The sequence below is a fragment of the Pseudophryne corroboree genome, chromosome 8 (assembly GCF_028390025.1).
Source record: "Pseudophryne corroboree isolate aPseCor3 chromosome 8, aPseCor3.hap2, whole genome shotgun sequence".
NCBI classification, from domain to species: Eukaryota; Metazoa; Chordata; class Amphibia; order Anura; family Myobatrachidae; genus Pseudophryne; species Pseudophryne corroboree.
Genome location: NC_086451.1, coordinates 427704626 through 427728835, shown reverse-complemented (window position 1 = coordinate 427728835; position 24210 = coordinate 427704626). Strand labels below are relative to the sequence as shown.

General features: G+C 44.9%; 1 protein-coding gene across 2 annotated transcripts in view; it reads right to left on the bottom strand.

Annotated features, from left to right (window-relative positions):
* Positions 1-24210, bottom strand: part of VARS2 (valyl-tRNA synthetase 2, mitochondrial) — a 179232-nt gene that overhangs the window by 53729 nt on the left and 101293 nt on the right. For both annotated transcript variants that reach the window (XM_063937998.1, XM_063937999.1), the window contains exons 12-15: positions 23195-23285; positions 22329-22456; positions 22088-22191; positions 20142-20223 (exon numbers count right to left, since the gene is read on the bottom strand). In XM_063937998.1, coding sequence (XP_063794068.1) covers positions 20142-20223; positions 22088-22191; positions 22329-22456; positions 23195-23285 — 405 coding nt within the window. The remainder of the gene's footprint in view (positions 1-20141; positions 20224-22087; positions 22192-22328; positions 22457-23194; positions 23286-24210) is intronic.

Sequence of the window (24210 nt, the reverse complement as noted above, 5' to 3'; positions counted from 1 at the left end):
TGACTCTGGGTCAAAACGTAGTGCCCCATGAACATGTTGCATTTCCTACTGTGACAGAGACTTGTGATAATACCAGTGAAATGAACTGTATTGCTGCAGGAACTAACCCTTCTTTTCCTCAGGGGACCCTCGCTGATCCACACAACATTATTGCCAATGTATGTGATGCTGAGAATGTTACCAACCAGTGTGAACTAGAAAATAACATGCCAATGTCTATGTGTAGGGACAAAGAAATTACTCCCTGTATTGTTGAAAATGTTCAAATTGATTTGCAGGTACTGAGGGGCCCCGAAAACAGGCAAATGTCTATGTATAAAGGAGGGCCAATGATTCCTTGTATTGATGATGATACTGTGTTGAATACTGTATGTAATACCACGCCTGGGGTAGCAGTAATGACACGCAGTGCAGCAGCACAGATAATCTGTGATTTAACCCCTGCAAGTGGGGAGGGTGACTCAAAAGCCAGAGATCCCTCTCCGCCCCCCTCCCTCCCTGTGAAAGTTGCAAGCTCAGATGCTAGCCTAGAGAAGGGAGTCAATGAGGATGATGTATTGTCTTGTATCCGTGTTACCAGTACTTCTGATGATGCATGTATCAATGTAGGAAATGATGTGTCTGTCGGGGGTGCTGCCAGCATGTTAGGTACCAGGGCTGTGTCAACAGCTGAGAAGGGAGAAACACACATTGCTGTCCCTCCCCCTCAGACTCCCCTTCCTGCCCTGCTCTTGCATGCAGACACCCAGCAGGGATTCCCATACACTGAGGCTTCAGTGGAAAACTTACCTCTCCAGGTTGAACAGAGAGCCAGTTGTAATACAGCACAAGGGCAGGAAGAAATTGTTTGGGAGAAGTGTCTAGGTGTATTTTCCCCAGTATGTGTTAATGAGGAAATTTCTCCCCATTGTGGTACCACTAGACACACCGAGTTACAGACACCTGGGAATGATGTGGGCACACTGTATAGAGATGTGTCTGATGTGAGGTGTGACCTAACTATGGGTACCCAGCAGAGAGCAATGCAGAAGGGCTGCACATTAACCCTTGGAAAGGAATCAGAAAGTATTTCTGCTGATAAGAGACCGTCTCCTTTCAATTTAGCAATGAAAGTAGAAAACTTACAAGTTTCAGGAATGGCTGTGCCTGATATAGGCACTGATGTATGTAAAAAGCCTGAAATTGGGACTTCCGGTTCCGGCAGCGAATGGAGTAGCAGCGCTCCTCTCAAGCTCCGGTGCCCGCCACTTATTTACACGGCGAATAGCCTTTTTAGGCTACCCTACCGCAACCACCCACCTCCTCAAACCTCCTGGGGGTCCCCCCATCCACTGTATGGAGAGGTACCTGACCGGCAACATGCCCCAGAAGCAGCAGAAACCGGGAAGGGACGGGGACAGACCTGCCACATCCAAGATGGCCACCGCAGTTGCTGTTAATCCTGGACATCCAGACACTGCCAGCTCTGTGGAACTACAGGTACAAAAGCAGCTCCGCAAGGCTCCTGCCAGCGATACAACACCAAATACTGCACATAACCCTCCCTTATCCTATGCTGACATTGTGAGGGCTGTAAAAGAGACAGTGCAACCTTTATTACAGGAGCAAGCTCAGACGCAGGCAGCTGCCTTACAACAAGCAGTGCTAGATATAAAAAGCCAATATAAGAAACTCACCAAGAGGCTGGCACAAGTGGAACAAACTGCAGGCTCCAATTTTCAGGATCTTGCTGATTTAAAAGACACGGTAGCTAACCTACAGAAATCTGATACGCAGGTTTTGGCGAAATTAGATGATTTGGAGAATCGCTCGCGCAGATGTAATTTGCGCCTCATAGGCCTGCCTGAGTCCATTCGCGGCCCTGAGTTATACAAATTTCTACGCCACACGTTACCCGAAATTCTGGATATGCAGGAAGTGTGTGCAGACTTGGTTGTGGAACGTGCTCATAGAACGGGCCCCTCCAGGCCCTCAGGCTCAGGCTCTAGGCCACGCGCAGTCCTCTTTAAATGCCTAAATTTCCTACATAAAGAAGCGCTGTGGTCTGCATCCCGCCGCCTCAGGGATATCTCGTGGGACGGGAACAAATTATTGCTGTTCCAGGACTATTCCCCGGAATTGACGCGGCTGCGGAAGGCTTTCACTCCTATATGCTCCTCACTGGTGTCGGCCGGTCGTAAATTTGCTCTGCTTTATCCTGCACGTTTAAGGATCTTTGATGGAAACTCCTTTAAAGATTTCTCCACACCTGCAGATGCTGAGAGTTTCCTATTGGAGGGACATAACAGGATGGAAGAAGAAGACAACTAATATATATATTAAATTAGCAGGCCTGGAAGACCTGGCAATTCAGTCTTTTTTGAACTAGGAGTCTAAACACATACTCTGAAGCTGGACTTTGGCCCGGAATCTGTCCCCCCCTCCCCCTTCCCCCCTCCTTCCCCTCTCGTCACCCGATGGACGCTGATCCTGCATTTTATACAAAGGGGAAGGAACAACTGCAGGTCTAAGTGCAAGAGCTTCCACCCCCCCCCCCCCCCCTCCCCTCCCCCCACCCCTCATGTTGCAGGCCTGAAATCATACATAGGCCCCAAAGGAGTTTAAATTCTTTAATCCTTAAATTGGTTGCGGTATTGCATTTATACATCCTATCTGATAGGTGGTTGAGGCTAGGAGCCTAATGTACTCCCTGCTTTATCAATCCGCATTATTCATACTGTGAAGTCCGTATTGGATATCTATGACAGAGACACATGTTAGGTGCTTCTGTTATATGGTTTATTGTTTTTCTGTTTGTCTTGTGTTCCCCCACCCCATCCCCTCCTAATGTGTCTATAAGTTGCATTAATAGGTTACTGTTCCTGTTGGGTACCCGGTATTTCTACCTCCTGATTTCCTTCTGGAAGCCTAATGACGGGCCTTCTCTCTACCAGAAGGATGCTCATTCCTTTAGATTTGGGATTTGATGTCTAGTTTCAAAGTGGCTACGTGGAATGTTGGGGGTATACACTCACCTATAAAGAGGAAGAAAATACTCTTATATCTTAATAAGCTGCGTTTAGACCTGGTTTTCTTGCAGGAGACCCACCTCCTGTCCCCAGAGGCCAAGAAATTAGGCACGCTAGGTTGGCGGGTGGTGGCCGATGCTCCCTACTCATCAAAAGCCAGAGGGGTTCTGGTTATGGCCAGGCGCTCATTGGGGCTGGAGGTGGTCTCTTCTGTAGTAGACCCGGCAGGCAGGTACCTTATTATAGAAGTAACCATTTGGGAAGCAAAGTATGTGTTGTGTACGGTTTACGCTCCTAACCAATACTCAAAAGCCTTCTTTCGCTCCCTGCTTATTGCCCTATATCCATATGCCACCTCATCTATGATTGTAGGGGGTGACTTTAATGTCATTGCTTCAAAATACATGGATGTTCAATCCTCCACCTCCACCCGCAACCCCCCTAAAATGGGCATCCCGTATATGGAGCAACAACTCCAAATATTAGATATTTGGAGATTTTTACACCCCACGGATAGAGAGTACACCTGCCTCTCCGCTGCCCATCATTCCCTATCCAGGATCGATTATTTGATGGTCTCTGATTCCTTGGTTATACATGCCCTTGATTCCTCTATTGAACCAATGGCGTTGTCGGACCATTCAGTAGTATGGGCCTCCATGTCCACAAAAGTAGATGTTGGTACCTTTAGGCGCTGGCGCTTTCCTACAGATTTCTCCTCCTCTCTAGAATTTCGTAAGGAACTGGAGTCATATTGGGATGAGTACGCTACCACAAATGCCCCGATGGCACAGGATGACCCTTTGGTTTTCTGGCAGGCCTCTAAAGCAGTCATTAGGGGACGCCTCATTGAGTATGTCTCCCGAAGGAAAAAATCATTCGCTTCTACTTTTAAGAGCTCCCAACAGCAACTGACTGAGGCCTACCAGAAGTTCAAACAGAATCCCTCCCCGGCCACAAAATCCCAATATCTGGATGCTAAAGTAGCTTTTAACGCAGTTCTGCAGGCGCTGGGGGATAAACACACATTTCATAAGAACCATAGATTTTACCGTTTCGGAAATAAGACAGGCAAATTATTATCCCATTTATTGAAAGGATCTACCTCAAATTCTCTTATTCATCCACTGAAGAGGCCAGATGACACATTGGCTTCTAAATCTAAAGACATAGCGAGAGTTCTGTCAGATTTTTACGCTACTATTTATGAAACTTCCTCCGTTAATGAGGGCTCTAAACAGTCGTTCTGGGATTCTATTTCTCCACCTCAGGTGGATTCATCCCTGACAAAACATCTCTGCTCACTTATAACAGAAGTTGAGGTAGAAAAGGCCATTAAACACCTGAAACCCTTAAAATCCCCGGGGCCGGATGGTTATTCTGGGGAATACTATAAATTACTCTCAGCAAAATTGATTCCCCATCTTACCTCCCTTTTTAATATAATCATAATATCCCATAAAATACCCACATATTTTAATGATGCCTTTATACGGCTCCTACCTAAACCAGGCAAGGATTTACAACTCCCAGGGTCCTATAGACCGATCTCGCTCCTAAATGTAGACTATAAATTGTTTACAAAAATTCTCGCAGACAGACTGAAACCCCTTCTTCCTTCTGTAATCCACCCCGACCAAACAGGATTTATCTCTGGGAGACATTCCACTAGTAATATTCGCAAAATACTGGCGGCGGTGCACTGGCTGGGCCAATCGGGAAATGAAGACCCACATTTTCTCTTCTCGCTAGATGCCGAAAAGGCCTTTGACATGGTGAGCTGGGATCATTTATACACCACTCTGGAGAGGTTTGGGTTCCCGTCGGGCCTAGCTAGTGTGCTGCGGGCCTTGTACTCAAATTCCAGCTCTCGTATCCTATGTAATGGATTTCTCTCGGACCCAGTGCGTTTGGGAAGGGGCACCAGACAGGGATGTCCATTATCACCCCTTTTATTTGCGCTAGCCATAGAGCCTCTTGCTCTGGAGCTGCGGGGGCTCACCTCATTCTCAGGTATCTCAATTCATGACCAGGAACTTAAATTAAGCCTATTTGCAGATGATATGTTACTCTTTGTATCCCACCCTGAAGTCTCCATCCCAGCCATAATTGAAAAAATTCATGAATTCGGCCTCTTTGCCGGTTATAGAGTAAATACATTAAAATCCGAATTACTCCCTTTAACCCAGTCAGCACTTAATATGTCTTCTCTCCCTCTCATATCCCAGTTCACTGTTACAAAAACTAAATTAAAGTACCTAGGGGTCTATTTACCACCTGATTTAACAAATCTATACAAGCTGAACTATACACCCACACTGCAGGCTATCTCTACCCAGCTCAAATCATGGTCAGCACTCCCTTTATCTTTGCTAGGCCGCGCGGCGGTCCTCAAGAGCATTATTTTCCCAAAGATATCCTACGCGCTCCAGTTGCTGCCCCTTAAAATTTCCAGAGCAGATGCGCATGCCTATGACAAAACATGCACAAAATTCTTGTGGGCAAATAAAAAACCAAGAATAGCATTAGCTAAACTCAAGTTGCGAAAGGAGGAGGGGGGCCTTGCGATCCCAGATCTACTTACCTTCTCTAGGGCAGTGGCCTTCCGATATATAAATGACTGGCTTAAGACAAAAACCACATATACGAATTATCAAATTGAACAGGCCTTGGTATCACCTTATGATTTGAGGGCTTTATTGCACGCCCCACTCACTTTGCTTCCTCCACAAGCAAAAAATAATTTGTTATTTTGGGATACTTATGTCGCCTGGAAAATAATAAATAAAGCACTTCACAGGAATTTCACCTGTACGGATTGTATTCCGTTCTGTGGGAATCCTTGCTTTACCCCGCCCATGGAGAATGTAAAATTTGAGGTGTGGCGGTCTAAGGGAATCAGTAGCATTAGAGACGTTTTCGATCCTGGAGGTCTGGTGTATTCATTTTCTGGACTAGTGGAGAGGTATGGTGTGCATCGATCGGAATTTTTTATGTATCTCCAGGTTAGACATTATGTGCAATCCCTCCCTGACCCATTAATTCAACCTGGAGGTTCTGACTCCCTCACGTCTCTACTCACTCGAACTATCAAGTTGCCCTATAAAACGAAATGGCTATATTGGGACCTTCTTCCTTGTGTTGTGGAGAGGTTATGGAGTCAGATGTTCGAAAGATGGAGGGTAGACCTATCTATGCAAGGGTCTCTAAATGAATTTTTCCGCCCCCTACCAGGTATTTTTAAAGCCCTTCATTCCTCGAACCTACAGGAGATCCATGTGAAATTTTTAAACCGAGCTTATATATCCCCCAGTCAGAGGAGTCATATGGTGCCTTTGGATTCGGGACAATGTCTTAAATGTAGGGCGCCCCATGCAACTTTGATGCATGTATTTTGGAGTTGCCCCAAAATACAGAGGTTTTGGAATAAAATCCTCTCGTATCTAAACAGTAAATTTGGATTGCGACTCCCCCTATTACCTAGGATACTACTAGGTTTACATCTCCCCGATGGGAATTTACTGGCTAAGATCCTCCCTTTGCGCCCTTTCCTCTATGTGTTTCTTACTCTGGCAAAGAAAGCCATTTTGACACAATGGATCCACAGATCCCCCCCCAGGCTAGAACAACTTCTGGGTATGGTAAAGTCGACCTTATATTATGATAGACAATCTGCCATGTATGATGTAGACAAGCATGCTCACCTATTCTATAAGAAGTGGGGACCATTTATAGAAGTTCTAGACCCCATGTTAAGATCACATATCCTAAAATTTTTCGACTCGCTGGAGAGAAAGACCCTGAGAGAGATATGCACCCCCCAACACCTTATCCCTGTGAGTCTTGCCACTCCTGAAATCCCATTACAAATCCAAATCGATGGAGCAAATGACTAGAATGTGATATGTCATGAAGCCGCCCTGGCGGGTAACATGTAACCTGATTCAATATATGCCCCCCCCCCCCCCTTCTTAACCCAATGTCTTTGTCTTGTTGTTTGATTGTTTAGTGTATTAAATATTGGACATGTATATTGTACTATTTCTCCATTGCTAGAAATACCATGCGGCCGCAATTGGTAGTGCTGTGGAGATGATGCCTTGTCAAACTGTTTGTCTATAATTGAAAAATTTGAATAAATACATTTTCAAAAAAAAAAAAGCCTGAAATTGTGTGTAATCAGAATGTGAATTCCCATTTACAAGTGCCAGGTGATAAGATGAACAAAAGGTTTGGACAGGAGTGTGATGCAAGTCCTGCCATGCAAACCCCCCTCTGTCCTGACAGAGAGCAGCCAGGGAGGGTCAGGGGTGGGCCACAGTCAGAAGCTGCAGAACCTCTGAGCGGGAGGGCCTATCAACCTTCTCCTGAGGCTGAGCCAGGAAAGGAACATGTTATTCTCTCTCCAGGTGTAGGTAACAGGAGTGTAGAAATATACAGTGGTTATTCACAGAGGTTGTGTATGGAGGTGGGCGACCCCAGTCTTGTGGAGATGGGGCAGTGACAAAGACTGGAGCAGTGACGTCACTGGTACAATAACAGCAGAGATAGCAACACAGGGAGCACCGTGTACGAAAGAGTGTGTTCCCATCACAAGACACATATTTTACCACTATACCAAGGAAGGGCAACCAGCTGATCCTGACTTAGCCTCTGTAAGGACGCAGATCAGTCAGACAGGCTGGGGTGATAAATCAGGAAGAATCTATCTCAGAAAGGGACATTTAGGTGAGGATCCCAATGTCCTAGGTATACCCCAAATGATGTGCAGGGAAACCTGTCCAGAGCATCCTGTAGGACAAGATGCCCTGACCTCAGGGCCCGTGTGGGTGAGGGGCAGGCCACCATATCAGGAAAGGGCACAAGGTGAGATTATGTGGAAGAAGAACATAGTCACCTGTCCCACCGTGAGCATTAATAATGAGAGTACTCCCGTTGGTAATATATTCACCCATGTAGAGTTGAAAGTAACAGGGGATCATGTGAACCAAACGTGTAAAAATGTGTCTGATGTCGGTCAGAGTAAACTTAATAGATTGTCTGGAGACAATAGGAAACTCCTGAGATGGAGTCTCACCTTGCCGCAGGGTGAACAAGTGGTCAGTAGCGCAGCAATGAGTCGGTGACGTGGGTCACCGCCCCTTGTGCGCCATTTGCCGGGGGAGATGTCACGTTTGAATAGAGAAAGGAGGCTCACAAATGATATGTGATCTAAGGTGTGGTGATTACCTGCAGGAATAATCACCAATAATGTTTTCAAGTGACTGTATATATATAATTTTGTATTCTTTTCAGCCGAGATGTGACAACATGGCTGACATGCATTTGACCCCCATAGGTCCAGGCCAAGAGAGATCTGCAGTCCATAAAGTTTGAGATGACATTCCTACATCAAAAGCAGAGATTTGCAAGCTCTGGACATTGAGGGCTGATAAGGCCATTTGTTGTTGTATCAACAGAGGGGCTGTAAACAGACCAGGAATCCTGTTTCCTGGCTACAGTAATGTCATAAACCTTGCTTTCTTTGAAAGAGATTGCTACAGTATACTCATTACCTCCCCCCTTGGCTGTTGCCAAGCACCAAGTATGCAAAACCTGGTGTAGGTGTTTTGTCCATCAGGAGAGTGGTTAAAAATCCCAACGGAGGGGGCCTGATGAATCTGGAGACTATATCTGTTCCACTCATGAAAATAGGAGTTGTGATCTCTTGGGGATACAGCTAGTATGCTGGAGGTGACCTGAGTTTCTGTGAAGTCCCCCACAACAGAAATACTTAAAACTTGTTTGCGTAAGTGTAAAGATTTCTGTAAGTTTTATTTCCTTTTCATTTATTGAGATTGCTGTATTCTGTGTGTGTTTTTAAAATATTCTTAATAATCTTTGTAACCTTTTTGTAACCAAAGCTCTGAAGTATTCTTGAAATTAAAATCCTAATTTTAGTTCTGATCCTGTTGTTCTTATGAACTCCAACGCCTGTGTGGCTCGCGCCTATCTATTTTTCTAAGTATTGCAGTGTGTGTGTGAAAGGTAAAGCTAAAGACGCCTGCAACGTCCGTAATACGTTGGAAAGTCTTTGCTGGTGGCAGCTGAAAGTATTTAAATAATCCCGTGTGTCAAAATTGACCCCCGTACGGCGCATGCGGCAATTCTCAAATTGGCGTATTTGTGGAATTGGCCTGTCAAAGTCAGAAAAATATCTCTATGCACACTGCCATATTTGCACCTCATTCATGTCCGCGCTGCGCAGGCGTACGCTCTCCCGTACGTGCACATGCTCACAGCCGCGGGCACCCGCAGGCGCACGGTATGCGTATTTACGGTAGAGTTTATGTAATCATAGCGTGCGACTCAACCATTACATATTTTCATTAATAATGTATTTTATAGATCATGGTCCCTTTGATAGATTCTGAAAGTTTGGTTAATATAGAATGTCCCTGAACGGAGGAATCCCTCTTTGTATTGTGCGAAGGGTCTAACAGGAGTCATACAGTGGTGTTTGGTACCCATCGGAAGAGTATTTAAATAGCAATATTCCGGTGTTGGTTTGGAGCGGATTAATCGCTCGTGCGAATAGTTATGGACATAAGAAGTTATGTCCATTTATTATTATTTGTTCTTACTTAGTCATGCACCTGAACAGTACAGGTATCAGTGGGTCTCAAATGGCTCTTTGACCTCAGAGATCCCCCAAACAATAGTTTGCATGTTGGGAGGGCCTCATATCTTTACATGCATAAGGTAAGCACCGGAATAGTAATTGAAGATCAATTGTACTCCAAATCAGTATCTTTCCCGCAGACGGAGTACAATAGCCTTTAATTACACTGAGCTTTGAGACTCAATGAGGAGGGCCAACACCTGTGTTTACAAATGGGGCTGGATTTGTATACAGGAGAATGAGGGCTGAGATGTCATTGTCTCAACTGAAAGTGGACATCATGAATATAGAACAGAACCCAGACAGGATTCTGTTTTGTATTCGCCAAACAATAGCTCTCCAGAAGACAGGAATGTGTTAGTTATCACCCATTGTTTTGCATAACCAAGACCACATACAGCCCACCTGTATGAATCAACCTATGACCTTTGTTATAATGCGAAGCCGAATTCCTGCGTCCAATGGACAATGAGATTGTAGGGACCATTAGATTGCATTGTGTGAGTAGCATAAAAGACGGGCCTGTGGCATCCAGCTTTCACTTCTCATCAAACGGTTCTCATTGCTGATAATCGGGAAGCTGGCTGTCCAGAAAGCGCTTGCGATCGTTACCCTTGTGCGTAAGTTCTCTCCATAATCATATTGTCTTGCTGTGAGCAATTTCTCTCTCTCCGTCTCTATCTCTCTCTCCCTTCTCTGTTCTCCCATATCTCCCCTTGACTAGTATTGTATTGTATTGTATTAGATTGGTATTGTATTGTATTTCTGGTGTAGCTATTTTGGTTAGGAAGTCTCTGTTATATTGTAGTGTATCATTTGTACTGTGATTCCTTTTTGCAAGTATATTAGTTATAATACATATAGTAGGCTTTGGACCCTAAACAAGTATCTGTGTATTTCTTATAGTGTTAAGTGTTCACTTGAGCGTCGGTGACTCTCAAGCAGCTTTGTAGTTAATCAGGTTATACCAGGTTGCACTTACACATTGTCTCTACATAAAGGTATACTGTGTATTTCATTGTTAAAAATATAGATATAAAGGTATAGTGTTGTGAGCGTCTGCACCGCTGGTGACCTCCTCGTGGTCTCGAGCGTCTGCTACGCCATAGCGAATCATTACGTTTGTCTGTAGCCAATAGCGTGCTTGCCTGTGATCTCTGGGCCGTGAGCGAACGTGACGCTTGAGCGTCTCGCCTACGGCTGAGCGATCGCTACGCAACTAGCGTACCCTTACGGTACTTCTTAAGTAAACAGCGTACAGTGTTCTTAGACCTCATATATGGTTATAAGTACGATAAAGGAATTCTGCTTTGTTAATTGGGGGCCGTCCAGTCCTTCACATATCTGCACTAGGTAGATCAGCAGACATTATCCCCCAGCAAAGGGCGGAAGGTTGTCTCGCAGTGCTGATGGGATAAGCGTCTGCTTCGCTTAGATAAAGAGTGCTGAAGGAATCCGGGAACCGGAGGTAAGAACAAAACGCTAGTGTCTTTTAAAACTGTTTATTTTTCTTCTGTCTTGCATATATACGCACGCATACATATATATATCTGCATTTCTTTTCCATCTGTGTATTTCATTTTTCGTATATCACTATCCTGTTTGCCAGTTTTATAGTTGATAGAAAAGTGCAAAAAGAGACTTGCTGTTATTTCATAGTTTAAGAATAGAGGTAATAGTTAAAAGTGTAGACAAACACACAGGTTTGCCTGGGAGATAAGGCAAAGCCAGTGGGGTACGCGGTAGATGATCAGGGATCGTTTACATTAATAAAAGTATATTGTGTTACGGTGGATCTTTGTTTTGCGTACACGTGTCTCTAACAAAGACTAGCGTACGCAATCCAAAGGCTGACGCACGCAGCGTACATTACGCAAAGGAGCGTCCGGTTACGCCCACGTAGCCCAAGTCACGAAAAGTTGAATTTTAGCGCAAAACGATAATTAACGCAAAAGCGGTAGTTAGCGCAAAGCGGTAAATAGCGCAACAGGCGATAAATAACGCAAGTCTATTTTTGGAAATCTGAAATTTAGTTTAACAGATCCTGCTCCTAATTGGTAACACAGCTGGGCTAAAGAAAATTTCTGCGCAGAAATAGATATAGAAACAAAAGTGTACATGTGTTGAGTGAGTGTGTTTTTATCACATAAGTTTATATAACTTAGAGGTTGAACCAAAAAGAAATCGGGTACTCGTAAGGGACATACGTGTAAGTGACATATACGGTGGCTAAGGAGGCATCCTTGGTTAAAATAAATATTTGAGCATTAGAGTATAGCGGACCACACAGACCAGGAGGTCATAAGGAGACAAAGAAGTCCGCTATAAAGGTAAGAGGCACAACCCGGGGGGGTTGGTGCAGAACCCATATAGGCCGTACAAGCTCTGGCTGAAGGAATTCGCAGCCGAAATTTTCGATTCCATTGATCTCTCAGTACATAACAGGTAGTGCTTATGTACTGAACGATTGTACCGCACGTCATTGTGTGCATTAGTAAATCCGACCAGTATCATTTTGCGTACAAAGGTCATAAACGCTATTTGTACATTCTGACGTGATTTGTGTAATTTTTTTTTTTGAAGGGAAGTTCGCTGGTCACTCAGGAACTATCTAACAACCCCACCTTTACTGGAAAGAGTAAGTGTCCTTCGGGTAACCCTCATATGTTCCAGTAAACAGAAGGTTTCTGGTAGGGCCCTGTATCGAGTACGCCAGCACCATATCGGTGTGATCAGGTCGTATTGGTCGAGGTGGGCGAGTGAGTGGGGTACTCGGTAAACCGCCACCGCCGGCCTATTTTGAATAATTTGGTTTGCTGTAAGGGTTCGCTGAAGACCGTGATATAAAGATAAGCAACACCTGCAGATTATGGGGGCCAGTTGTTCAGGTAGGGGGCGATCAACCTCGGTTCGGGTTGATTCAGAGAACCGACCAGTCGGGTCGGCAAGGTACATCATGTGTGAGGAAATCACGCAGAAGTTTTATGTGATGAATGGGAGAGAATGACTGTACATGATGGGGAGAAGTTCCCAAATATAGGCAGCTTTAGCCCAAAAGTGTTACAAAATTTAAGGAGGAGGATATGTCTCATTGAACCAACAAAGAGACGAAGTAAACATTATGATTATTTGCAGTTATGGCAACAGGAAGGTGAATTACAAAGAGATTCAATTGACTTTTCTGACTCTTATCTTGAGGGGAGAGACATGGCATCAGGAGAGGAGTTGATTGCGGAGAGAAAAGCACAAGGGTGAACAATAAAAACGCTCTTAGCAACTGTAGTATAGATTATAAGAATAAGTGTAATAAATGTAACAATGATTATTGTAATACTGTTGAATGTACAACTATTAACCTATACAAGTTGCACCCCATGTCAAACTTCCCTCAGGAATACAAACAAGAAAGTGAGCCCAGAACAATGTCGGCACCTCTTCCAGAAGCCATCCTACAAGACATCCAGGTGGACACGATCAAATCGGTAAAGGCAATACTCAAACCCCCTAACGGAGGGTCAGGTGAGGTCGTGTCCACAGGTACGTACAAAGTTTTATATCACGCACAAACAAATGTACCCCATATTGTAAGACCAAAACAAGGTGATGTAATTGAGTTTAGTCCTGTCAGGGTGATCACAGTCCCCAATGGGAAGACTGACGATCAGGGAACCATTCCCGTCAAGGACAGTGCAATGCGCCATCCCTGGTCCCGGACAGAATTGAGATCAATCATGTCTGATTACCCAGATCCTAGGAAAGATCTAACTGTATGATCAAAGATTCACAGAAGGTATATCAACTCCCTAGACAACGACATTATCATGGTATCCAAGGAATCAGGTAGGTACAGGGAAAGCGGTTGATGGTGATGAGCATCGAAGCGTTTGAGGAGGCATCAAATCAGCCAAGACCCCAGTTCACTGACACTTGGAGAAAGCCAAGGATCTGTTACCATTGTAGAAGAGAAGGGCATTATGCTAGCAACTGTAACAGCCCACATAAAGTTAGACCCCCTAGACCAAGAAATGAGCAAAGTAAGGACACACCAAATTATAATCAGAGATCCGACAGGAAGAATTCTGGCCCACACTCATGATATGTAGTCAGGAAAGGTGAACATTAGAACTGATGGTAAGCCTGAGGTAACGGTTAATAAAGTGGGAGGTCATTCACTGAAGACACAGGAATGACCAGGTGAAAAGTTGTAAATGTATTTGTGAAAAATGTTTTTTTTTTCTCTCTCTCTCTATCCCCATCTCTGACGAGTAGTGGTAAGAATTCACACATTGCCTATCCACTTGGTCCTTGCAGAAGTCTACCAAACCCCAGCATGACCTCCGCCACAATGTATTTCTGGCCAGATACAGACAGTGGAGTAATGCAGGTGCTGGTGGGGAGGGACTGCTCAAGGAGACCATTAGACACATAGATATGACAGCCTAATAAGTCTGACAATGTTTTTCTAATGCTAACAATGTTTTCTTAATGTTGACAATGTTTAAAAATGCTTTGTTTCTCTTTTCTTATTGATGGTTATTGTCGAGTTATGTAATGTATATATGCACATGAATTGTTCTCTATCTCTTTTTTTTTTTTTTTTTGTTGTTGTCTCTCTCTTCCCACTCATGTTTCCATGGTTTAAAGATGCTATGTCACCCCTCAGTTGGACCAATGGTAATGCCAGATTTTTGCTCCTTACAGAAAGATCGTCGGTTGGGAAGGAATATTGCATCACCAGAATGTTCGTTTGGAAGACTGAGAGACAGCACCTTTGAGAGGACAGCAGAACAAGAAGAACAACAAGACGAGAGAACTTATTATCGTAACAAGTTCTCTCCCCCTCAAACTGTTTTTTTATACCCCCTTTACAAATTTCTTCTTTTCTCCTCCTGTAAGATGGACTTGCCCCAAGAGACTGTGATATGGATTTTTCCGTTAACCATGATGTTGACCAGAGCAGTCTGTTTCGGTGAGAGTACCAGTGAGGTCGAGAAAGGATCCAGAAAGGTCCTGATGACTGAGACGGAGGTGTAAATTTCCAATAGCAACTCAACCACCAAGCAAAGGCGAGTACCGGGCACGATCTAACAACCATGTTATCTGTAAACATTTTCTTTGAAGGATTGTTAGTTCAAAAAGAAAACTGTATCTGTAGGCTCGGTAACAATAATGCCAATCCAGTTTTAATAACCATATGGACCGGCATCCATTGAGTGACTATCACTCCTTAGTGGGTAGCGTGTTAAATGAGACAGATTGTTGGGTATGTTCTCAAGTACCTCAAGGTCATAGCAAATCAGGGCTAGTACCATTTCCTTTAACGATAGGGGAGGTACTTGAGTTAAATGGTGGGAGACCGGTGGACAGGAGATTTAACATCTCCAGCCCTCCTAGCTTGAAGCTCCACCAATACCATGTGGATAGGTCCCTCTTATGTTTTAACATCTCCAATCCCCGACAGCCGGGAAATTGGGAAGTGTCATGGAGCAACCTGACCATGACCTTCTCGCATAGAGCAGATAGAATGCCTACAGATACAGAGCTTGTACGCCACATAGCCAGTAGAGGAAAATCTTTCCGGTATAGGTACACCTTAGGAAATAGAATTACTAGAGTTGGAGAAGTATCACCAGGATACTGTGCACATATCGTACAGTCTGATACGTGCATTAAGCAGATGGAAGAATTAGGGTCAGGAGATTTCACCTGGAAGGTTTGTAATATGGTCATGTCCTTCTCCGTCCCTTATGTTCTCCCCGATGATGCATATTTCATATGCGGGAGAAAGGCGTACAAGTGGCTTGCCCCAAACTCTGAAGGATTGTGTTATATTGGAAAAGTATTGCCTGAAGTAATGACTGTGTCACATGACAAAATGAAAGACATACACCGTGGTGCCCAAGCTCCTTATACTCACACTCATTACGAGCACCGAGTTAAAAGACAACTGTCAGAAAGGTTAGAGCATCCGGCCTCTGACCTAATCCATGAATCCACCGGGATTCAGGTTCTGGTGGCGTTAGATTTCACTCGCACCGCTCGAGGAGTGATGAATTATAGATACATCTCTGCGCTTGCCAATTTGTTAGATAATATCACTGAAATGTATGATGACACGTTTAGATACACTGGAAGAGAACTTCAAGCCTACAAAACAGAACTGGTACAGCATAGAATGGTTCTTAATTATCTTACAGCAGTAACAGGCGGATACTGTGTTACATTGGCAACACAGTACGGCATAAAGTGTTGCACGTATATCACAAATAGCACCGAGGATCCGGTAGAGGTCATAGACCAAAAGATGGACGATATTCTCCAGTTAAAGTGGGAATTTCGCCGAAAACACAATCTCACTCTTGCTGCTGTAGGTAATGAGCTGACTGGTTGGGTGTCATGGTTGAACCCGCGAAATTGGTTCTCCGGTTTGGGAGACTGGGCTCAAGGAGTCATAATGGATGTTGGGAAGTTTCTCCTATGTATCTTAGGTGTTGTTATATTTATTGGATTGATATTTAGATGCGGGCAGGCTTTAATAAAGTGCAAACAAAGGACAAGAGTGATGAGTTTGAGGAGTGAGGAAACTGTAATTAACCTGGATTTGATTTATGACCCAATGATAGAAACCAGGATGTGATGAAAATGCGATTATACGGTCCGTTTCTTTCACCTGTTTTTCTGCTTTTCTCCAAGATAACAAGACCCCCTTGGACGAGGAAGTTGACGAGACCCTATACAGACAACGGATGGACCAGAGAAAGAGTTTTTGACCACTTGAGAAATGGACACTTGATGAACTTTGCCATGGATCCCCAGTTTCCCTAGTACTTTTAAACTCACGCTAGCCCAACATTTTTTGTAAATCTGATGGCATTGACAAAGCTTGTTGCTCATGCCTAACGAGCAAAACAGCGCAAAGAAGACGACTTTCAACTGATACCGAACAAAACTTCAACGACAGATGTACATTTCCCTGACATAGAATATCATTGCATTTTCCATAAGTGTTCTTTATCTTCATCTCTACAACCCTCAGGTAATGACACACATAGTCGATAGGGAATACAGGCACAGGTATCAGCAACCACATACCTCCCCCCATTCATGTATCATCAACTAAAATGTGCATCCCCATTTTGTTACAACTGAAAGCCAAAATGAGCTCGGTAGAGTTTGACAGCCCATCCACAGACCCTTGATACGGGATAAGAAGGAATTCAAATGTATACTTCGCAATACCTCGAAGCTTGATTTACAACACGTACGGCACGATGATACATGACCCCCCCAAACATGGACTCATACACACACGCTTCTGCTATCTCACTAGGTCATACCCTCTTCACACCTACTCCTCTCTCCTCCCCTGCCCAACCATGGAAATGAATTAACCCCTGACCTATATTTTTCTCCTTTTGAAATGTTTTAGAAGGTGGCAGTTATTATTGACTGCCAAAGGGTAGACTGTCAAAGTCAGAAAAATATCTCTATGCACACTGCCATATTTGCACCTCATTCATGTCCGCGCTGCGCAGGCGTACGCTCTCCCGTACGTGCACATGCTCACAGCCGCGGGCACCCGCAGGCGCACGGTATGCGTATTTACGGTAGAGTTTATGTAATCATAGCGTGCGACTCAACCATTACATATTTTCATTAATAATGTATTTTATAGATCATGGTCCCTTTGATAGATTCTGAAAGTTTGGTTAATATAGAATGTCCCTGAACGGAGGAATCCCTCTTTGTATTGTGCGAAGGGTCTAACAGGAGTCATACAGTGGTGTTTGGTACCCATCGGAAGAGTATTTAAATAGCAATATTCCGGTGTTGGTTTGGAGCGGATTAATCGCTCGTGCGAATAGTTATGGACATAAGAAGTTATGTCCATTTATTATTATTTGTTCTTACTTAGTCATGCACCTGAACAGTACAGGTATCAGTGGGTCTCAAATGGCTCTTTGACCTCAGAGATCCCCCAAACAATAGTTTGCATGTTGGGAGGGCCTCATATCTTTACATGCATAAGGTAAGCACCGGAATAGTAATTGAAGATCAATTGTACTCCAAATCAGTATCTTTCCCGCAGACGGAGTACAATAGCCTTTAATTACACTGAGCTTTGAGACTCAATGAGGAGGGCCAACACCTGTGTTTACAAATGGGGCTGGATTTGTATACAGGAGAATGAGGGCTGAGATGTCATTGTCTCAACTGAAAGTGGACATCATGAATATAGAACAGAACCCAGACAGGATTCTGTTTTGTATTCGCCAAACAATAGCTCTCCAGAAGACAGGAATGTGTTAGTTATCACCCATTGTTTTGCATAACCAAGACCACATACAGCCCACCTGTATGAATCAACCTATGACCTTTGTTATAATGCGAAGCCGAATTCCTGCGTCCAATGGACAATGAGATTGTAGGGACCATTAGATTGCATTGTGTGAGTAGCATAAAAGACGGGCCTGTGGCATCCAGCTTTCACTTCTCATCAAACGGTTCTCTTTGCTGATAATCGGGAAGCTGGCTGTCCAGAAAGCGCTTGCGATCGTTACCCTTGTGCGTAAGTTCTCTCCATAATCATATTGTCTTGCTGTGAGCAATTTCTCTCTCTCCGTCTCTATCTCTCTCTCCCTTCTCTGTTCTCCCATATCTCCCCTTGACTAGTATTGTATTGTATTAGATTGTATTAGATTGGTATTGTATTGTATTTCTGGTGTAGCTATTTTGGTTAGGAAGTCTCTGTTATATTGTAGTGTATCATTTGTACTGTGATTCCTTTTTGCAAGTATATTAGTTATAATACATATAGTAGGCTTTGGACCCTAAACAAGTATCTGTGTATTTCTTATAGTGTTAAGTGTTCACTTGAGCGTCGGTGACTCTCAAGCAGCTTTGTAGTTAATCAGGTTATACCAGGTTGCACTTACACATTGTCTCTACATAAAGGTATACTGTGTATTTCATTGTTAAAAATATAGATATAAAGGTATAGTGTTGTGAGCGTCTGCACCGCTGGTGACCTCCTCGTGGTCTCGAGCGTCTGCTACGCCATAGCGAATCATTACGTTTGTCTGTAGCCAATAGCGTGCTTGCCTGTGATCTCTGGGCCGTGAGCGAACGTGACGCTTGAGCGTCTCGCCTACGGCTGAGCGATCGCTACGCAACTAGCGTACCCTTACGGTACTTCTTAAGTAAACAGCGTACAGTGTTCTTAGACCTCATATATGGTTATAAGTACGATAAAGGAATTCTGCTTTGTTAGGCCGGCAGCGTCGTCACAAAGTGGTGGCAGCGGTGGGATTTTTCCCTTATATAGCTGCTGTATAGATTTATCTGCCAAATTAGTGCCCCCCTCTCTTGTTTTATCCTGTTTCTGTAGTGCAGGACTGCAGGGGAGAGTCAGGGAGCTTCCCTCCAACGGAGCTGTGAGGAAAAATGGCGCCAGTGTGCTGAGGAGATAGGCTCCGCCCCCTTCTCGGCGGCCTTTCTCCCGCTTTTTTAAGGAAAAATTGGCAGGGGTTAAATGCATCCATATAGCCCAGGAGCTATATGTGATGTATTTTTTGCCATATAAGGTGTTTTTATTGCGTCTCAGGGCGCCCCCCCCCCCAGCGCCCTGCACCCTCAGTGACCGGAGTGTGAAGTGTGCTGAGAGCAATGGCGCACAGCTGCGGTGCTGTGCGCTACCTTATTGAAGACAGGACGTCTTCTGCCGCCGATTTTCCGGACCTCTTCAGTCTTCTGGCTCTGTAAGGGGGCCGGCGGCGCGGCTCTGGGACCCATCCATGGCTGGGCCTGTGATCGTCCCTCTGGAGCTAATGTCCAGTAGCCTAAGAAGCCCAATCCACTCTGCACGCAGGTGAGTTCGCTTCTTCTCCCCTTAGTCCCTCGGTGCAGTGAACCTGTTGCCAGCAGGATTCACTGAAAATAAAAAACCTATACTTAAACTTTTTTACTAAGCAGCTCAGGAGAGCCACCTAGTGAGCACCCTTCTCGTTCGGGCACAAAAATCTAACTGAGGCTTGGAGGAGGGTCATAGGGGGAGGAGCCAGTGCACACCAGGTAGTCCTAAAGCTTTTACTTTTGTGCCCAGTCTCCTGCGGAGCCGCTATTCCCCATGGTCCTTTCGGAGTCCCCAGCATCCACTAGGACGTCAGAGAAAATATACTTTAGGCCCCCCTCTTCTGCCCAATCCCAAGTTCATAATAATAACATACGCCAGTGAGTGTCAGGGAGAGGCAGTGGGTGACAGGGAGAGGCAAAGGAAGACGGGAAGAGGCAGTGGGTGACAGGGAGAGGCATAGGAAGAAGGGGAGAAGCAGTGGGTGACAGGGAGAGGCATAGGAAGATGGGGAGAGGCAGTGGGTGACAGGGAGAGGCATAGGAAGATGTGCACCTCCTGGTTATGCAGGAGACACAGAGAAAGAGGCTAGAAAAGGGAGATGGAGAATAGCCAGCCTCACCCTCAGAGCTTTTTCTGCCATTGCCTCGCAGTTCAAAAACCATTGGTTCTTCAGTAGATGTTCGATTACATCACCGGAACGACTGAGATACAGGGATAGAATAATTAATTAATGGGAAATCTGCTAGCAAATTTGTAATTAAGATATTGGAATACATGGATCAAAAAAGCAGAGAATGTATTTTAATTCCCACTACAGTGAAACATCACTGCACATGAATCCACCAATCCACACAGAGGATTTCTGAGAAGCATGTCTGCCATACTGTCAATCAATCTGCAGCTATTCTGTTTCAGAAACCTCTGAACATGGTAAGATTGGTTATTTCATGTATATTGTTCTCCTCAGTATTGCACAGCCTGTGACATGTATTAAAGAGCGGCTCCACATTTCCTCTAAGAAGCACGCCCTACTACATCACACAGAACAGCTTTGATCACAAGTGTGACAGAATCTTCACAGTACTAGGGGGAGGTGTATCAAAGCTTGGAAAGATATGATGGAGAGAGACAATATACCAATCAATCAGCTCCTGACACTCATTTTCCAAACACAGCCTGTAACATGGCAGTTAGTAGCTGATTGGCTATCTCCGTGCACTCTCTCTCTCTCTCCAAGGTTCGATACATCGCCCCCTTATCTGTTCTGCTGATGGACCATGCTCCATCCACCATCTAACTCACAATCTGCAGATGCATGCCAACCTAATCTCTTCACTTTATGATACTGCCCCTATGACAAGTCGGGCCTGCCCTCATTAATACCCCTTTCAGATTGCGCACACAGGATTTTGTACATGGATCCAAACAGGGTGTGACACAGCAGAGAACCCTTGCAGATTGGGGTCGGTCCCTAACGTCACCGCACATCAGACCATCTCCAAATGCCGGCTGTTCCATTGCTGTGAACAGTTTGCATCGCCCTGGCTTACCCATTCACACTGCACCGGCACCCGGGTTGAACCCTGCTCGCTACCCGGGTTGAAATGCAGAGTCGCTTAGACTGAGCTAAAACCTGGGTTACTGCTGGCAATATGAAAGGGGTATAACATCAACATAATTATATTGCTGGGCAGGTAACTACTTCCCATAAAACCACAATAACCCATCTAAGTTCTGCTGCAAACATTCAAATGATCCGATTAGCTACATGTCATTCTATCCCTGCGTAAAGAGAAAACTGGCAGGTTCGGGGTCGGGGTATAGAGGAAAGGGAGGCAAGGTCTTCTGGGTATTTTAACGTGACCCCTTTGGTGCCTGCCTAGCTCCCAGCCATCCCATACCCAGCGTAATGCTCCGGTGCCCCCTAGTGGACGAAGAAGAAATAGCACATACAGATGATGAAGAATATGAAGAGAAATGTGCACAGACACAAGTCATACTCATCTTTCCACTAAATGACTTCTGACAGCAGATTATGGGGGCTATTCAGAGCCAAACGCAGCTGTGCGTCTGTACGCAGTGGATGCATTCGGAAGGTCTGCGCAAGCTTCCAGGATGTGGTCGCAAGGTGATTGATAGTGGAGGGCGTTCGAGGTGTAGCGTTTCAACGTTGCGGGGGAGTGCCGGCTGAAACGGGGGCGTGTCATGAGCATTTTCAGGGCGGCTGTGTGACGTCACACACAGCCGCTCCGATAAAAAAAAAATGGCGGCAGGCCGCCTGCCAGCGCAGCCAGTGGTCGACCTTAAATCAATGCATCCGCAATTAAATTGTGGATGCACGGTGAGACGGCGCTACACATGCTGGGTGGTCTTGCCCTGTGCTTTGCGGCCCCCAGCATGCAAGGAGATGGACGCAGATCTTGCTGCGGATGCAACAATCTGCATTTATCTCTGAATGAGGTCCTACATCTTTAGTTTCATGACACAGACAACACAGATGGCCTATGCTGTAACATAAGCCCTTCTACAGACAAGGTGTGGGGTTCGGGACAATGACCTTCTCACCTGCAGATGGGAAGCGGCATGGAGTGCTCACAATCTCCCCTATACAGACCCTTCTCCTTTAATGCAGCCAGAATTGTATCCCTGGCATCAAACCTTTTCACCCCCTGTGAGACAGAGTGGAGATACAGATAATGAGGGACGGAGGAAGACTGTCTTCAGCAACATACCGTAAAGACACCCAATGAAGGTAGAGAAACCGGCAGGGTAGCCTGGCATGAGGAAATAACAGCATGTCCCAAACCTTTATCCAGTCTCCGCTGGCCTCCGTCATTGCTCCGTCTTCTCCAATCACAGACACCAAGGGCAGCTTCAGGTCCTGAGCTATCTCAAAGTCTACCATGCTGTGGGCAGGGGTCACTTTTACAGCTCCTAGAATTGAATGTCCCATTACCATTGCGTGTCTGGTGTTCCTTATGCTGTGTATTCTCCACCCAGTATTGAGCCTTCCTCCTATCTAACTCTCCCTCACTTGCATATTAATTTATTTGCCTACTTGTAACTGGAAGCCTTCTCCTTCAAGAAGTCAAACCTCTACCACATAGACGTTATGTCATCCTTCTCTCCTCCAACACCTTTACCAATTCTGACATGTACCTTTCTTCCTTTGCTCTCTCCCAGTCAACACTAACGAATGAAAGAAACGCAATCTTCCTCCTGGTCACTGATGTTAACCTTCCATAAGCTTCCTAACTATAAAAATCACTGAGAGCTCTTCTCTACTCTTCCCTTACTCTATATAGGGGCAGATGTATGAAGCAGTGAAAAGAGTCGAGAAGTGAGCCACTGGAGCAGTTGCCCTTGGCAACCAATCAGCTGCTAGGTATAATTTTATAGAATGCACTTGATAAATGTTACCTCAACGCTGATTGGTTGCCATGGGCAACCAATCTCCACTGACTCACTTCTTCAACCAATCTCCACTGGCTCACTTCTTCATACATCTAATTCATAGTGTCCTCTATCCCACAAATTATTTGCACTCTCAATAAGTATTTTCAGTACTACAATTAAAAAACAAAATAGATTTCAATGATTTCACGGCGTTGAAATAACTTTTCCTGTACAATGGTAAGTGTAGGAGTCAATAGTACCCTGTGCTATACTGACCTGTACCAAACTCTGGGTTGACGAGAGGATGGGTGACGACGGGAAGTAGGCTTCCAGAGAAGGGGTGACAAAGATTCTTCCCATGAAATTTCTAAAAGGAAAAATTAAACAAAAATAAGATTTTACTTACCGATAAATCTATTTCTCGTAGTCCGTAGTGGATGCTAGGACTCCGTAAGGACCATGGGGAATAGCGGCTCCGCAGGAGACAGGGCACAAGAATAAAAGCTTTAGGATCAGGTGGTGTGCACTGGCTCCTCCCCCTATGACCCTCCTCCAAGCCTCAGTTAGGATACTGTGCCCGGACGAGCGTACATAATAAGGAAGGATATTGAATCCCGGGTAAGACTCATACCAGCCACACCAATCACACCGTACAACTTGTGATCTGAACCCAGTTAACAGTATGATAAAACGAAAAGGAGCCTCTGAAAAGATGGCTCACAACAATAATAACCCGAATTTTTGTAACAATAACTATATACAAGTATTGCAGACAATCCGCACTTGGGATGGGCGCCCAGCATCCACTACGGACTACGAGAAATAGATTTATCGGTAAGTAAAATCTTATTTTCTCTGACGTCCTAGTGGATGCTGGGACTCCGTAAGGACCATGGGGATTATACCAAAGCTCCCAAACGGGCGGGAGAGTGCGGATGACTCTGCAGCACCGAATGAGAGAACTCCAGGTCCTCCTCAGCCAGGGTATCAAATTTGTAGAATTTCGCAAACGTGTTTGCCCCTGACCAAGTAGCTGCTCGGCAAAGTTGTAAAGCCGAGACCCCTCGGGCAGCCGCCCAAGATGAGCCCACTTTCCTTGTGGAATGGGCTTTTACCGATTTTGGCTGTGGCAGGCCTGCCACAGAATGTGCAAGCTGAATTGTACTACAAATCCAACGAGCAATCGTCTGCTTAGAAGCAGGAGCACCCAGCTTGTTGGGTGCATACAGGATAAACAGCGAGTCAGATTTTCTGACTCCAGCCGTCCTGGAAACATATATTTTCAGGGCCCT